The following is a 17,698-nucleotide window of genomic DNA, read 5'->3' on the forward strand; positions in this document are numbered from 1 at the left end:
TTTATTTTAAAAAACAATCATAAGCAAGAAATTTAGGTATTCAGCTGAGATGCTAAATTGGTATCTTTTATGCCTGTTTTATTCCCATACGGCTTACCAATTTCTCTTTCCATGTCGGTTGAAGCTATCCTATCTAACGGAGGCTGAACACCATAGCAGTCCATCACTGGCATCACACAGCCAAGTTTTGACTGCTGGTGATTTTTCCCCCTTCGGACAACACGGTGGCGCAGTGGCTAGCACTGCTGCCCTGGGTCCTGGGTCACTGTCCGTGAGGAGTTTGCACATTCTTCCCGTGTTTGTGTGGGTTTCGCCCCCACAACCCAAAGATGTGCAAGGTAGGTGACGCTAAATTGGCCCTTTATTGGGAATTTTTTTTTTAAAAAAAGAGCACGAGAAAGAACGAGAATGAGAACGGAGCCAGGAGGACAAAAGATGAATAGAGATAAATAAATATGAATAATTAAAAAAGAAAATAAATACCTAAATCTGTGTAATCAAGAAACGATTAACGTTTAGGTGTAGCTGGTACTAGCTTTGAATGATTATATGAATGATTTGGTATTTTCTTTTCTGTAACTCATTATGGGATATCCGGTGTGTGTTAAATGTATTTAATCTTATTCATGGGGTTCTGGTTCGTGCACACTGCCGATTCCAACTTTGCGACCCACTGAGAAGGAGGGCCACTCATGATGCACACTCACTAGCCTTGGTTGCCCATCACTGCTTTTGATTGACAGTTGCTAAAAAATTCAACACATATTAATTTCACAAAACCTAATCATGGGTGAATATACTTTAAAATATGCAAGTATGAGTTTTTAAATTTAAGCTGATAATTATATAAGAAAATAAATATTTGTTTACCTATATGATCCCCACATGCTTCACAATATTCTGAGTATAGACTCTCGAAGCAGCTACAACAGTATGGCCGTCCATCCTTCATGATATACCTCTGTCCACCAAGAATAGTTTCACACTCAAAACAGCAGAAGTGCTTCATGTGCCAGTGACGGCCTTCAGCTTCTGTGCATTCATCAGCAAATATAATCTGAAATTCCAGAAGAACGCTTTGTTAGGCAAGTATCCAAATCTCTTGGGTGCCTCATGAATCTTTGCAGTTCATATTTAAACTAAAATGTAAATAAACATTCTATTTTTGAAGACTAAGAGTAGAAAGAAAAGCTACAACCTCTCTTTTGTACATTCTTAGAAACTGGATTAAGAATGCTTAGAAGTTTTCCACTGACTTCTGGCTAAACATTAGAGGACGGAAAGAGCACTGTGAGCTGCTCAATCACAAACACAAATCACATTAGGATTTAATAATAATTAGTCTATATGTATAATCTAGAAAACATTTATTTATAGATGGTAGATTGTCCTGGGAGCTCTGTGTTCCTTAAACCCTGGTTCCTTGTGTCCCATGATTTATGTCGCCCCACTATTGGTGACCGTGCCTTCATCAACCTAGGCTTCGAGATCTGACATTTCCTGATCTTTCTCTTCCCCTTTAAGACATTCCTTAAAATCTTCTTCTTTAAGTAGTTTCTGGTCACCCGTCCTATTATATCCCCATGTTGCTCAGTGTAAATTCTAGTCTAATCACACTCCTGTGAAGTGCCTTGGGATGTTTCACTAAATTAAAGATTTTATATAACTGCAAGTTGTTGTTGCTGTTCATGGGAATTACTTATTTCCCCCACAGGCATCTGGATTACACTAAACAAAATTAAATTGTGCTTGAATTTATAAAATACCTTAAGTTTTGAAATGTTGTTGACAATATATTACATTTTGGATTGCAGTACTGTCAGCATGTGGTAGTCATGTTTCCATTGGTGACATTCTTGCCTCCAAGTCAGAGGTCAGGATTTCTAGGATGGTGGGTATAGAGACAGTGGTGTCACTTGATGATGCGACTACAAAAGGGATCATGCGGCGGAAGCAAGGGAGCGTGGGTAAAGTACAACCATGAAGTAGCTGCTGAACTAGTGAAGAAACTACTCTGCATTATAAGTCCTTGATTCGGGAACCAACACATTTACATGGTGTCAGGCATTGGCAGTGCAGCACAAGGCCTTTGCCACATCAACCCACTGGTCCTGGATGAAAACATTGCAGATAGGAAACATTCGAGAAGATTGGCATATTTACTGCAGTGCTGCATTGTCTTGACGAGTCAAAAAAGGTGCAGGCTTATATTTTATTAAACCTAGCGGGTTCCCGAGACCATCGGAAAATTCAAGTCACTTGTTTTCCAGATGGAGGAGGGAAAAAAAAAAAGAGGACCCTGAAATCATTCTAAAAAGGTGAGACTATCCGTCTCCCAGTAAAAATATAATCCTCGCCCATAGAATTTCATAGATTTCATAGAATTTACAGTACAGAAGGAGGCCATTCGGCCCATCAAGTCTGCACCGGCTCCTGGAAAGCGCACCCTACCCAAGCCCAGACCACCCTATCCCCATAACCCAGCAACCCCACTGAACCAACACTAAGGGCAATTTTGGACACTAAGGGCAATTTAGCATGGCCAATCCACCTAACCTGCACATCTTTGGACTGTGGGAGGAAACCGGAGCACCCGGAGGAAACCCACGCACACACGGGGAGAACGTGCAGACTCCGCACAGACAGTGACCCAGCCGGGAATCGAACCTGGGACCCTGGAGCTGTGAAGCAATTGCGCTAACCGCTATGCTACCGTGCTGCCCATCATGCGTTCAATTCAACAAACCAAAGAGCAGATGAATCAATCCAATCCTTCACGATCCCCTGAAAATATTCACAAAGAAAATGTGCATTTGGAACGCTCACTGATTAATTAATTAGGGTAAAATAGTTTGTGGAATTCACAGTGATTTAGTCCTTAAGCAGCTTCTGCGAGAGAAAGATCTAACATTACAACAGCTATTAGTATCTGTTTGTTAATGTAAATGAACATTCAAAAAAGCAGAGACTTTAGGTGGAAAACAGAAATATTGCAGTACAGGTCACACCCTGCTCCAACTGAAGTGACCAGCACCCTCAGAACAGAACAGCTTGTTTTGCAAATTATAAAAGATGCAACAAATGTGGGAAATGGAATCAGTGCGCTAAATGCTGCAGATCGAAACTACAGCAGCTTTCCTCTGCCAGCAGCAAAATAGCAGCTGGCCGATCGGTCACAGGCTGGAGCGTCTGTAAGGTGAATTAACTGGAGCTCAGCCAAAGCAGTGAAGCTACAGAGCCTCCAACAACACTACTGAGAATGTCAACACGGTCATAGAAAAGGGCGAGATCTTCACCAAACTCAACATGATTTGCAGTATCACAAGACTAGAGGTAAAGATTGACACTGGAGCAAAGTGTATGGTCCAGCAAAATGTTATGAGAATCAGACCCATATGCAACATCAGACCCCAGCACCTAGGCGGACCATGTAGCTTATGGCAAACAAATCATCCGCACGGAAGGTGTAGCTACCCTCCACTGCACACAGGCCTGTTTCAAGTTTCACATGGTCGACCTGAGCCTGCACTCGCTGTCCGCGGGATCGGTGGCGCGGACAGAAAATCTCACGAGACTGAGAAAATGCGATTCTTGCTAGAGTGATCGTGTTCCTGATTTTCCATGCCCCTCACTGATGACCTCACAAAGGGCGTGAACCTCATTTTAATAGTTTTGCATTGATTTAAATATTAATAGTGGCCTGTCCCCACCAAATGATACCCCCTCACTAAATATTTATGCTGTTTACAACAGGTTTGGCCAGGCATGAGGCAGTCGAGGGGCTCCATCTTGGGCACAGAGGTAAGTGTCGTCCTCGGGTGGAAACGATCACGCACGGGCGATGCCCTGGCACTGCCCTCTGGTACATGACGGCACTAGCGGGAGCTCCCAAAGGGGTAGGTGGGTGTTTGATGTGTGGTGAGGGTCAGTGCTGGTGGTAGTTTGGTGGTTGGGGAGGTGGGGGGGGGGGGGGGGGGGGGGGGAGTGCTCAATGATGGTGGATATGGGTGTGAGGGAGCGGAGAAACGGAATGACAGAGCCCCCGATATCGCTGTGATGGAGTCTGGGGCACGTTAGGCAACAGCACTAGTGTTCTGTTACTTCCTTGATGATGAAGGTACACATAGAACGCAAAGACTATACAGAAACAATTCCGTCTCTGTTACTCATGTCTGTTCCTTCCTGCTACCAAGTGGCTGGCTCCCGATCGTCCTCTAATATATATATATATATATACACACATTTGTCCGGTCTGGTTCCACCTGCTGTTATAGCTGTCCCTACATGTGTTGGTCATTGTCTATATCCAGTGGCACTTTGTATACAAATATATACATTGATACGACTATGTACAATTATGGTTAGATATGTCTGTACGCATTTCACCATAGCGCTTGATCAGGGCGCCCTTCAAAGATGGCTCCCCAACCCACCAAATTTATAGCGTAAACCGCGACCACTTATTCTTCTTTGTCGAAGTGGCTCAACATTTCACGAGAAAACTGGGGCGGGATTCTCCGATCTGGCAGCAGCATGCCTCGACGGCAGCAAAATTCTCCGTTCCTTCACCTGCCAATGTGGTTTCCCATTGTGCTATTCCACGCCATTGGGAAACCAGCGGGGCGTGGGTGCTCTGCCAGTGCAATGGAGAATCCTACCGGCGGAGATTCCCGCTACTGGTTTGTGCAATGGTAATCTATGCACCAGTTTTCTGTCCGAGCCTGACATTTTGCCAAACTCGGATAATATTCCACCCTAGATCTTCGGGACAAGATAACATTGGGGGTTAATTCAACTTGGTCTGATCCATAGGTGCATGCTCTATAACACCAAGCCCCAGAGATGATAGCATACAAAATACAAAGACCTCGGGCGCAATCTAACCAAATTGCAACAATCTCGTGTCAAGCAAGTTTAGCCGGGTGTTCCAAGGTGCTCGCAGTCACATTATTGACGGGGACTCTGTTGCAATTCAAGGCCTCAGCGGGGAATGCCCCACCAAGGCCGCACTTAATCCAGTTTCCCTCGCTGAGAAAGCCCACTCGCCAGAACTCAGTGCAGGAGGAGATCGGGATACCATTTTTAAAAGGTGCCCTGATCTCTCCACCTCCCCCCCCCCAATGTGACCAATGAACCCCCCCCAAAGACCCAACTTACCTAGAAGGGGGTCCCCAACTCACAAGGGCAAGGCAACCCAGGCCCGATCCCCAATCTGCCAGCCTAGCACATTGGCACTGCCAGCCTGTCAACACCCCTTCCAGCCTGAGTGCCACCTTGGCACATTGGCAGCGCCAGGCTGGCACCCAGATGACGCTGCCAGTCTCTCCCGGCATCTACCGACCGTGTTGCACCCTGGTTTGGACGGGAAGCATCCCTCTTCAATTGTGACATAATTGGTAAGCTACCAGTTGGGTACCACATGAGACTAGATGATTCAGTGCCACCAACGGTGTATGTGTTTCGAGAAAAGTAACAGTAGCTGTGAAGTAGAAAGTCGTTAATGAGCTGCATCAGATGACAGCACTAGGTGTCATGACTATCATAGAACCATGACAGGGCCTGCCCTCGACAGCACAACAACTCTTTTCCAAGCATACCAGGGCCACGATTCCTACTGCTAAGGTTCTGCTGCAACCCAAATTTGCAACCAACATGCACGATGCCCACATGCAACGCAGTAGAAGCAAAACCCACAGTATAATCAAAAAGCCCACAGACTCGGCCCTCTAACAATTGGTCGAATGGTCAGGGTTCAGGTAGCCATGACCAGTTGGCGGTGGTACACAGCCACGTCCCACAACTGAATAGTTATGTGGTAGACTCAGACAGTGCCCACTGTATATGCAACAGCTGTCACCTCCTACAGGTATCGTAACCAGCAGCAACAGATGACACAGCACTTCAGTCATTCAGCTTATGGTACTGGACACTACACTAGTGGACATGCAGTCTACTCCAGAGGCCAATGTCGCGGGCCCTGCAGCTACAGAACCTGCTGATGGAACGCGATGGGTCATACACATGAAGGACAAGGCCAGAAAAAGACTACAACACCAGCATAACCACATGCTCAGGAACCTGAGCAAATCAAACATAAGGTTCCAGGATTTTATTACCAGCTCATCTAGAACTGGCTTCTTAATCTCATTTTTCTACAACAGAAGAGGGCTGGGAGATAGGAGATGCAATGAGCTATGCATTAGCTACAACAGCTCAATCGATGCCTCACTATATGTGTAAATAGCGATGTATTGTTAGCCTGTTCACAGCCCATTGTGTAATATACAAGTTGCATAGCTTCCCATTTAAATATCATGCCACTGGGTGTTCCAACTAAACGGCGAAGAATGTAGACTGAGTGGTGATGTGATGACGTGGCTACAAAAGCGATCATGCGGAGTGCAGGGGTGTGTGGCCAGGCACAAGCATGAAGTAGGTGCTGAGTTAGTGAATAAACTACTCTTTGTTAGAAGTCCTTGTTGTCAGTGATTTGGGAACCCAATGCATTTACAGAGGGTTTTCCTTTCCTGCTCCCCAAAGAGTTGATGACCAATTCTTCACTGAAAGTACTGGCTGTCCTCCAGCAATTTGACGTTCCAAGGGACATTAATTGGCTGGAGATGGGACTTCTGCCCCTGACTTGGGAGGAAGTCCCATCTCGGTTGGCGTGCGGAGGGGAGGGAAGGGGAGGAACATGGGAGGGGTAGGGTGCACGACAGGGGGAACAGTGGGGGAAGGAGGTTGTTTAAATAAGATTGTTGAGGGAAGAGATGCTCCTTTCCCACCAGAGGCCCGATCAGGGTCATTTTCCGGGTTTCCCCCTCCACCCCTGCATATTGAGGCTGGGTGGGAAATGGTCCATCAGTGGTCATTAATTGGCCACTTAAGGGCCTCAATTGGGCAGTAGGCTGGACAGCTCAGGCCTCACACCCACCATCAAATTTGGGAGCCCAGTGGGAAGGCCATCGGAGGAATTTTACAGCCCCTCACCCTGTATGGGGAAATTAAATTTCTGCCTTGCGTGCTCAAGTCCAACTCCCAAGACTTGAGCAGAAAAATAAAAGCTGATGCTCTAGTGGAAACTAGTGAGGCAGCATGATGGCACAGTGGTTAGCACTGTTGTTTCACATCTCCAGGGTCCCAGGTTCGATTCCCAGCTTCAGTTACTGTCTGTGCGGAGTCTGCACGTTCTCCTCATGTCTGCGTGGGTTTCCTCCGGGTGCTTCAATTTCCTCCCACAGTCCAAAGATGTGCAGGTTAGGTGGATTGGCCATGCTAAATTGCCCTTGTGTCCAAAAGGTTGGGTGGGGTTACTGGGATAGGGTAGAGAAGTGGGCTCCAGCAGGATGCTCTTTCCAAGGGCCAGTGCAGGTTTGATGGGCCGAATGGCCTCCTTCTGCACTGTACATTCTATGGTTCTACTGCTTCTGGTCAACAGAAAATATGAAAATGGAGGGAATGTTGCAGTGTCGGAGGTACTGTTCTTCGGATGAGATGCTCCATCTATTCTCTCAGGTATTAAGTTCCCACGGCAGGTTTAAGGTGCAAGGGACAAGGTTTAGAGGAGATGTATGAGGCATGTTTTTTTACACAGAGGGTAGTGGGTGCCTGGGACTCGCTACCGGAGGAGGTGGTGGAAGCAGGGACGATAGTGACATTTAAGGGGCATCTTGACAAATACATGAATAGGATGGGAATAGAGGGATACGGACCCAGGAAGTGTAGAAGATTGTAGTTTAGTCAGGCAGCATGGTCGGCACGGGCTTGGAGGGCCAAAGGGCCTGTTCCTGTGCTGTACATTTCTTTGTTCTTTGGCATTATTTCTTGGAGGAGGTTTTTCTTTACGAATTTGAGACTTGTGCACAAAAATCAAAGCTGATGTAGTACTGAGGGAATACTGCACTATCAGTGGTGCCACCTTTAGGATGAAACTCTAAACCAAAGCCATATTGGCCCTCTCAAATGAACATAAAAGTTCTTAACACACTGTCCGAAGAAGTGCAGGAAGTTCTCCCGGTTGTCCTGGGCTAATACTTATTCCTCAACCCACATCACCATCACAGAAACTAGTTGTATATATAAGGAACCTATAATGTAATAAAACATCATAAGGTGCTGTACAGAGGCATTCTAAAACAAAATATAACAATGAGCTGCAAAAGAGATATAAGGCGGACTTCCGGTTGCGGCTATGCGGAGCTAAGCCGCATGTTTCGGCAGCTCCCGCTAATACGGACTTTCGGGCTCATTGGAGGAGCCCCAACGGAATTTTTTTTTGACGACAACCCGTGGGGAAGTGAAGAGAGAGGTCCCACTCCAACTTTTATGGACCGGACCAGAAGTGCAACGGCCAAAAAAGCGGCATTGGAGCAGCGGAAGAAGCATGGGAAAAAATCAAAATGGTGGCGGCCGGGGACAAAGCAAAGTGCGGGCCGGAGCTGCAGCAATTCATCAAGCGCTGCTTCGAGGAGCTGCGCAAGGAGATGCTGGCGCCTATGCTGGCAGTAATTGAAGGACTAGGGATAACCCAGAAGGCCCATGAGGTAAAGATCCAGGAGGTACAGAAAAGAGTCAGTGAGAATGAGGACGAGCTCTTGGGCCTGGCGGTGAGAGTGGAGCGGCATGAGGCGCAACACAAGAGGTGGGCGGGAAGACTCGAAGACCTGGAGAACAGGTCGAGGAGAAAGAATCTGCGGATCCTGGGTCTCCCAGAAGGAGTGGAGGGGGCCGATGCCGTGGCATACGTGGGCACGATGCTCGGGGCGATGATGGGCGCAGAGGCCCCTGCGAGGTCGCTGGAGCTGGACGGGTCACACCGGGTGCTGGCGAGGAAGCCCAAGGCAATTCAGCCGCCAAGGGCGATGGTGGTGAGATTTCACCGGTTCACGAACAGAGAGAGGGTCCTGAAATGGGCCAAGAAGGAGCGGAGCAGCAAGTGGGACAATGCAGAGATCCGAATATACCCGGACTGGAGCACGGAGGTTGCAAAGCGGAGAGCGGGTTTCAACCGGGCCAAATTTGGAATGTTGCAGCCAGCGCGACTGTGGGTCACATACAAGGACCAACATTGCTACTTCGAAACGCCTGAAGAGGCGTGGACCTTCATACAAACTGAATGGTTGGACTCTAACTGAGAGTTTGTGAGGGTGGAGGGGATGTTTTGGGGTTTGATGTGTGATGGTTGTTGTATATAGGGGGTCAATCACGCGCAGGAAATGCTACATGGGCTGGGGGAGAGAGACAAGGCCGCGACAGGAGCTGCGCCAGAGGGGGCGGGGCAGGCTTTGGAAAGCGCGGGGTTTTTTGCCCGCGTGCGGGAAGAAAGGCGGGAAGGGGAACGAAGGAACGCATATTGATTGGGAAACTCCCACACGGGGGGGGGGGGGTCAAAGGGACGGCGGGGGAAGCCGGGGTCAGCAGGTGTCAGCTGACTTACGGGAGTGATATGGGGGAAGGGGGGGGAAAAAGGGTTGCTGCTGCACTGGCCGAAAGGGAAGGGGACACAGAAGAGGTGGTCGGGACGGAGGTCCCCCAGCTGGGGTACTGGAGGGTGAGGGAGACGCGGACGCGGGACTGGCCCAGAAAAGGAGATGGCCAATCGGCAGATGTGGGGGGGGGGGGGGGGGGGGGGTGTGAGAGCCCCTCCAATCCAGCTGATAATGTGGAACGTGAGGGGCCTGAATGGGCCGGCGAAGAGGGCTCGAGTGTTCGCGCACTTGAAGGGACTGAAGGCAGATGTGGCTATGCTCCAAGAGACACACCTGAAGGTGGCGGACCAGGTCAGATTAAGAAGGGGATGGGTAGGACAGGTATTTCACTTGGGACTGGACGCGAAGAATAGAGGGGTGGCAATATTGGTGGGAAAGCGGGTGTCATTCGAGGCCAAGACTATCGCAGTAGATAATGGAGGGCAATGTGTGATGGTGAGTGGTAGGTTGCAAGGGACGTGGGTGGTGTTGGTAAATGTATATGCCCCGAACTGGGATGATGCTGGATTCATGAAGCACATGTTGGGGCGCATTCCGGACCTGGAGGTAGGAGGCCTGATAATGGGAGGGGACTTCAATACAGTGCTGGACCCAGCACTGGACCGCTCCATATCAAGGACTGGAAAGAGGCCGGCGGCGGCCAAGGTGCTTAGGGGGTTTATGGATCAGATGGGGGGAGTGGACCCATGGAGGTTTGCAAGACCGCAGGCCAGGGAATTTTCTTTCTTCTCCCACATGCACAAGGCATACTCCCGGATAGACTTCTTTGTGCTGGGCAGGGCGCTCATCCCGAGGGTGGAGGGGACGAAGTATTCGGCCATAGCCGTTTTGGACCACACCCCGCACTGGGTGGAAATGGGGCTGGGAGAGGAGAGGGACCAACGCCCGCTGTGGCGGCTGGATGTGGGACTGCTGGCAGATGAGGTGGTGTGTGGGAAGGTGAGGGGGTGTATCGAAAGGTACTTGGAGGCCAACGACAACAGGGATGTGCGAGTGGGGGTGGTATGGGAGGCGTTGAAGGCGGTGATCAGGGGAGAGCTAATCTCCATCAGGGCTCACAGGGAGAAGACAGAGGGCACGGAAAGGGAGAGGTTAGTGGGGGAGATTTTGAGAGTGGACAGGAGATACGCAGAGGCCCCGGAGGAAAGATTACTTGGGGAAAGACGACGGCTCCAGACGGAGTTTGACCTGTTGACCACAGGGAAGGCGGAGGTACAGTGGAGGAAGGCGCAGGGGGCGACCTACGAGTATGGGGAGAAGGCTAGTCGGATGCTGGCACACCAGCTCGATAAGAGGACGGCAGCGAGGGAAATAGGGGGAATCAAAGATGGAAGGGGAGCCACGGTTCGGAGTGCGACAAAAATAAACAAGGTTTTCAAGGCCTTCTATGAAGAGCTGTACAGATCCCAGCCCCCAGCGGGGGAAGAGGGGATGGGACGATTTCTAGACCAACTGAGATTCCCGAGGGTGGAGGAGCAAGAGGTGGTTGGTTTGGGGGCACCAATTGGGTTGGAGGAGCTGAGCAAGGGTTTGGGGAGTATGCAGGCGGGGAAGGCCCCAGGGCCGGATGGGTTCCTGGTGGAGTTCTACAGAAAGTACCTGTTGGCCCCGCTACTAGTGAGGGCCTTTAACGAGGCAAGAGAGGAGGGGACCCTGCCCCCGACAATGTCGGAAGCGACAATTTCTTTGATCCTAAAGTGGGACAAGGATCCTCTGCAATGTGGATCATACAGGCCGATCTCGTTCCTCAATGTGGACACTAAGTTGTTGGCAAAAGTGCTGGCCACGAGGATTGAGGACTGTGTCCCGGAGGTGATCCATGAGGACTAGACGGAATTCGTAAAGGGCAGGCAATTAAACACTAATGTGCGGCGGCTCTTAAACGTGATAATGATGCCATCGGAGGAGGGAGAGGCGGAGATAGTGGCAGCTATGGACGCGGAAAAGGCCTTTGACCGAGTGGAGCGGGAGTACCTCTGGGAGGTGCTGCGTAGGTTTGGGTTTGGGGGAGGGTTTATCAATTGGGTTAAGCTCCTTTACAGCGCCCCGGTGGAGAGTGTAGTGCCGAACCGGCGGAGGTCGGAGTACTTTCGGCTGTACCGAGGGACGAGGCAGGGGTGCCCCCTGTCCCCCCTGTTGTTTGCATTGGCGATCGAACCCTTGGTCATGTCATTGAGGGAGTCTAATAAATGGAGGGGGGTGGTCCGAGGGGGAGAAGAGCATCGGGTGTCGCTATATGCGGATGACCTGTTGCTGTACGTGGCGGATCCAATGGAGGGGATGGTTGAGGTCGTGCAGACTCTAAGGGAGTTTGGGGAGTTTTCGGGCTATAAATTCAATGTAGGGAAGAGTGAGCTCCTAGTATTACAGGCGGGGGACCAAGAAAGGGGGATAGGGGACCTACCGCTGAGGAGGGCAGCTGGGAGTTTTCGGTATCTGGGGATCCAGATAGCCAGGAGTTGGGGGGCCTTACATAAACTGAATCTGACGAGGTTGGTGGACCAAATGGAGGACTTCAAAAGATGGGACATGTTACCGCTCTCGCTGGCGGGTAGCGTGCAGTCGGTCAAAATGGTGGTCCTTCCGAGGTTTCTGTTTGTGTTTCAGTGCCTTCCCATTGTGATCACCAAGGGCTTTTTTAAGAGAGTAAGTAGGGAGTATTATGGGGTTTGTGTGGGCGAATAAGACCCCAAGGGTAAGGAGAGGGTTCCTGGAACGCAGTAGGGACCGAGGAGGGACCGAGGAGGGTTGGCGCTGCCAAACCTAGGGAGCTACTACTGGGCAGCAAATATGGCGATGATCCGCAAGTGGGTTATGGAGGGAGAGGGGGCGGCATGGAAGAGGATGGAGATGGCGTCCTGTAAAGGAACGAGCCTGGGGGCGTTGGTGACGGCACCGCTGCCGTTCTCGCCGTCAAAGTACACCACGAGCCCGGTGGTGGCGGCAACGTTAAGGATCTGGGGCCAGTGGAGACGGCACAGGGGTGCAGTGGGAGCCTCGGTGTGGTCCCCGATCAGGGTTAACCACCGGTTTGTCCCGGGGAAGATGGACGGGGGGTTCCAGAGCTGGCATCGGGCGGGGATTAGAAGAATGAGGGACCTGTTCATTGATGGGACGTTTGCGAGCCTAGGGGCACTGGAGGAGAAGTTTGAGTTACCTCCGGGAAATGCCTTTAGATATATGCAGGTGAGGGCTTTTGTGACAGGTCAGGGAATTCCCATTGCTCCCGGCACAAGAAATTCAATACAGGGTAATCTCGGGTGTATGGGTCGGGGAGGGCAAGGTGTCGGAAATACATCAAGAGATGAAAGAAGAGGGGGAAGCGCTAGTAGAAGAGTTGAAGGGTAAATGGGAGGAGGAACTGGGGGAGGAGATCGAGGAAGGTCTGTGGGCTGATGCCTCGTGTGCCAGGCTCAGCCTGATACAACTTAAGGTGGTTCACAGAGCTCACTTGACGGGGGCGAGGTTGAGCAGGTTCTTTGGGGTAGAGGACAGATGTGGAAGGTGCTCAGGGAGCCCTGCGAACCATGTCCATGTGTTTTGGTCATGCCCGGCATTGGAGGGGTTCTGGAGAGGAGTGGCGGGAGCAATATCTCAGGTGGTGAAAGTCCGGGTCAAGCCAAGCTGGGGGCTAGCTATATTTGGAGTAGTTGACGAGCCGGGAGTGCAGGAGGCGAAAGAGGCCGGCATTCTGGCCTTTGCGTCCCTAGTAGCCCGGCGAAGGATCTTGCTAATGTGGAAGGAGGCAAAGCCCCCCAGCGTGGAGGCCTGGATAAACGACATGGCTGGGTTCATAAAGTTGGAAAGGATTAAGTTTGCCTTGAGAGGGTCGGCGCAGGGGTTCTACAGGCGGTGGCAACCGTTCCTAGACTATCTCGTGGAGCATTAGAGGAAGGTCGGTCAGCAGCAGCAGCAACCCAGGGGGGGGGGGGGGGGGGAGAACGACTGCCTGGGAGGGTGGATGAGCAAAAGATAACATGAAGGGTTGGGGAAACCGGCACGTACGGGTGAGGGCCAGTGCACAAAGCTGTGTAAATATATCATTTTGTCATGTATATATCTTGCTCAGTGCGATTTCCTGTTATTTTTTTTACGGGGGGGGGGGGTTATTGTTTGTAAGGGAGAAAAATTGTATTGTTAAAAAACTTTAATAAATATATTTTTTTAAAAAAAAGAGATATAAGGCAATAACCAAAAGCTTGGTCAAAGAGATATATTTTAAGAATGGTCTTAGAGGAAGAAAATAAGGTAGAGAGGTGGAAAGCACGGTAGCATTGTGGATAGCACAATTGCTTCACAGCTCCAGGGTCCCAGGTTCGATTTCCGGCTTGGGTCACTGTCTGTGCGGAGTCTGCACATCCTCCCAGTGTGTGCGTGGGTTTCCTCGGTGCTCCGGTTTCCTCCCACAGTCTAAAGATGTGCAGGTAGGTGGATTGGCCATGATAAATTGCCCTTAGTGTCCAAAATTGCCCTTAATGTTGGGTGGGGTTACTGGGTTATGGGGATAGGATAGAGTGCTTTGGTAGGGTGCTCTTTCCAAGAGCCGGTGCAGACTCGATGGGCTGAATGGCCTCCTTCTGCACGGTAAATTCTATGATAATCTATGAAAGGTTTAGGAAGGTATTCTAGAGCTTAGATCCTAGGCAGCAGAAGGCACTTCTACCAATGGTGGAGCAATTAAAATTCGTTATAGGAGGTTAGATTAGATTATCTGGACAGTATCACGTTGCTTTTTGTGGGAGCTTGTGTGGAAACCAGCTGCTGCATTTGTTACATTGCAACACTTTTAATGTACGTAATTGGCTGTAAAATGTTGTTCTAAACTCATGAAATAACATATGAATTAGGAGTAGGAGTAGGCCACTTTGCCCCTCGAGTCTGCTCCGCCATTCAAAACATCATGCCTGATCTGATTGTAATCTCCCACCTTCCCCCAAGTTTTTAATTCAAGAATCTATGTATCTCTGCCTTAAAAATATTCAAACTGTTTCCACTGCCTTTTGAAGAAGAGAGTTCCAACGACTCATGTCCCTCTTGAGAAAGAAGCGCTACGTTCTTGTCTTTCTTACATACTATCCCAACAGTCTGCTTTAAATGCCACATATTAATCTCGCTATTATGGAAAGAGGACTGTTTGTAAGGACAGCCATTGAACATTAAATTAGTAGTTCAGTAATTTGGTTCCATAACACCTCATCTCACCTCATCGCAGGCAGAGCAGCGAGGTTTCAGAAGTTCAGCGTGGTGTCTGCCACAATGGATTTTTCCATCTTGGTAAAAGTAGATAAGATCCACAAGGAGCTCCTGGCAGGTTGAACAGATAAAGCACGCTGGGTGCCAGCAAACAGCAGAGCCAGCTCTGGAGGCAAATATTGCAACTTCACCTCCATTTATCTTCTCCTCACACTGGAAGATACAATCAGGGTGGGTGGAATTAAAACATTAAAATCATGCCCCTCCAACATTTAACTGATGCCAGAGTTAAGGTCTGAGCAAATGTATTACAAATAAAAAATTTAAACAACCACTCTGCTGTCACAAACAGTTGATAATACCAGTTAGGTTTGCGCAAACTCTTAATACCATTTATGCAAATCAAGCAAGTTTCTGGGTGCTTTTATTGAATATGCTTCAGACAGTGAACACAACAATTCAATTTTTCTGCAAATTTTGTCTCCTGTTCTGAAGGTCTTGCTGGAATATTGGTTTGCAGTTGCCAGATGCAGTTTGATAGCTGGTGTTATTTTTGTCTGCATAGTTATTCAATCAAAGGGATCATTTAGTCCCTCAAGTCGTTTGTTAGGTGAATTGGACATTCTGAATTCTCCCTCTGTGTACCCAAACAAGCACCGGAATGTGGCGGCTAGGGGCTTTTCACAGTAACGTCATTGCAGTGTTAATGTAAGCCTACTTGTGACATTAATAAAGATTATCAATATTTAAAAAATGAGCTAAGTCTGTTCTCATCAGATTTCCACACACATGAATCTTCATCAGAATAGCAAAAATTGGCATTGGACGCTGAGAAAGCGTTAGACCGGGTAGAATGGGGGTACTTGATGGCAGTTTTGGAACGGTTTGGGATTGGTCCACGCTTTGTGGACTGGGTAAAGCTCCTGTATAAGGAGCCGAGGGCGAGTGTCCGCACAAACAACATCAGCTCAAGATACGTTTCTCTTCACCGTGGGACTAGGCAGGGATCTATGTCAAACTGCTGTTTGCAGTTGCGATTGAGCCTTTGGCCATCACGTTAAAAAGTTTGGGGGTATGGAAAGGGATAGAGCATAGGGTGTCCTTATTAGCTGATGACTTGTTGTTATACGTGCCGTTACAGAGTGTGTCAATAGGGGGAATATTGGAGCTGCTTCGGGTGTTTGGGTCTTTCTCGGGGTACAAATTAAATCGAGACAAGAGTGAGTATTTTGTGGTATCTCAGCCGGGGGTGGGGGCAGGCAGGGACTCACTTTAGATACCTGGGGGGGCAGGTTGCTCGGGATTGGAGGGGGGGGCGGAGCTCCGTAGGTACAACATTTCTAGTTTGTTGGGGAGAGTGAAAGCTGATCTGGCAAGGTGGAATGTTCTCCCTCGGTCACTGGTGGGTCGAGTACAGGTAGTTAAAATGAACGTGTTGCCGCGATTTCGGTTTATTTTCCAATGTCTGATGAATTTTCTGCCAAAGGCGTTTTTTGAGAGAGATTTAAGGAATGTTACCTCGTTCATATGGGGAGGGAAGGTGGCCAGAGTTAGAAAGGTGCTGCTACAGAGGGGAAGGCAGGCAGGGGGTTTGGGTCTTCCGAACCTGATGTATTAGTACTGGGCGGCGAATGTGGAGAAGGTGCCGAGCTGGGTCAGAGGGATTGATTCCCAATGAGTCAGAATGGAGGAGAGTTTGTGTAGGGGGTTGGGATTGAAGGCGTTAGCAACAACTCCGCTCCCGACAGCCCCGGGGAAATACTCAGCGTCCGGTAATAATAGCTTCATTGAGAATTTGGAGGCAGTTGCGCCAACACTTCGGGTTGGGGGCAGGGTCAAGGAAAATGCCGATTCGGGGGAACCAAGATTTGAGCCAGGAAATTGGGACGGGAATTTTTGGAGATGAGAGGAGAAAGGAATTAGGGTCGGTGTGCAGGATTGAAGGAGCTGGGAGCGAAGTATGGGCTGGTGCAGGGGGAAATGTTAAGATGCATGAAGATTCGAGATTTTGCCAGGAAGGAGACACAGACCTTCCCAGTGGATTACTGGAGGAGGTGCCGACAACGACTGGGGGCTGGAGAAGGGGGTAGTATTGGCGGTTTACGGGTTATTTTGGAAGAGGAGAAGGCACCACTGGAAGGGATCAAAGAAAAGTGGGAGGTAGATTTGGGAGAGGATATGGAGGAGGGGTTCTGGTGTGAGGTGCTCCGGAGAGTGAACGCCTCCACCTCGTGCGCGAGGTTGTGGCTGATACAGCTGAAGGTGGTATATAGAGCGCACCTCACAAGGGCGAGGATGAGCCGGCTCTTTAAGGGGGTAGAAGAAAAAGCGAGATGTTTGTGGTCCAGACGAGGGGTCAGGAGAGGCGACTGGGGGAACTGCCGTTTAGAGTGGTAGGGGTCAGTTTCAGGTACCGAGGTATCCAAGTGGCGCGGGATTGGGACCGGCTACATAAATTGAACTTGGCCCGGTGGTGGATCAGATGAAAGATGATTTCCAGAGATGGGATACACTCCCGTTGTCTCTAGCTGGTAGAGTCCAAACGGTGAAAATGACTGTCCTCCAGAGATTCCTGTTTGTATTTCAATGTCTCCCCATCTTCATTCCGCGGTCCTTTTTTAAGCGGGTCAATAAAGTTATAGCAGGCTTTGTATGGGGTGGCAAGTCCCCGCGGGTGAGGAGGGTAATGCTGGAGCGGAGTCAGGGAGAGGGAGGGCTGGCACTGCCGAACTTTAGTAATTATTACTGGGCGACTAACATAGCCATGATTAGGAAGTGGCTGGTGGGGGGGGGGGGGGGGGGGTCGGCATGGATGCGTATGGAGGCGGCTTCTTGCAAGGGCACAAGTTTGGGGCCGTTGGTAATTGCGACTCTGCCGTTCCCGCCGGCGTGGTACACCAGCTCCGTGGTGGTGGCGGCCTTGAGAGTCTGGGGGCAATGGAGGAGGTATGTGGGAGCATCGGTCTAGTCCCCAATCTGCGATAATCACTGGTTTGCCCCGGGGAGGATGGACGGGG

General features: G+C 49.7%; 1 protein-coding gene across 9 annotated transcripts in view; it reads right to left on the reverse strand.

Annotated features, from left to right (window-relative positions):
* Positions 1–17,698, reverse strand: part of LOC140396159 (prickle-like protein 1) — a 225,527-nt gene that overhangs the window by 8,539 nt on the left and 199,290 nt on the right. For all 9 annotated transcript variants that reach the window (XM_072484404.1, XM_072484398.1, XM_072484397.1 and 6 more), the window contains 2 exons: positions 14,691–14,894; positions 871–1,057 (listed from right to left, as the gene is read on the reverse strand). In XM_072484404.1, the coding sequence (XP_072340505.1) occupies positions 871–1,057; positions 14,691–14,894 (391 nt within the window). The remainder of the gene's footprint in view (positions 1–870; positions 1,058–14,690; positions 14,895–17,698) is intronic.

The sequence above is a fragment of the Scyliorhinus torazame genome, chromosome 19, assembly GCF_047496885.1.
Source record: "Scyliorhinus torazame isolate Kashiwa2021f chromosome 19, sScyTor2.1, whole genome shotgun sequence".
NCBI lineage: Eukaryota > Metazoa > Chordata > Chondrichthyes > Carcharhiniformes > Scyliorhinidae > Scyliorhinus > Scyliorhinus torazame.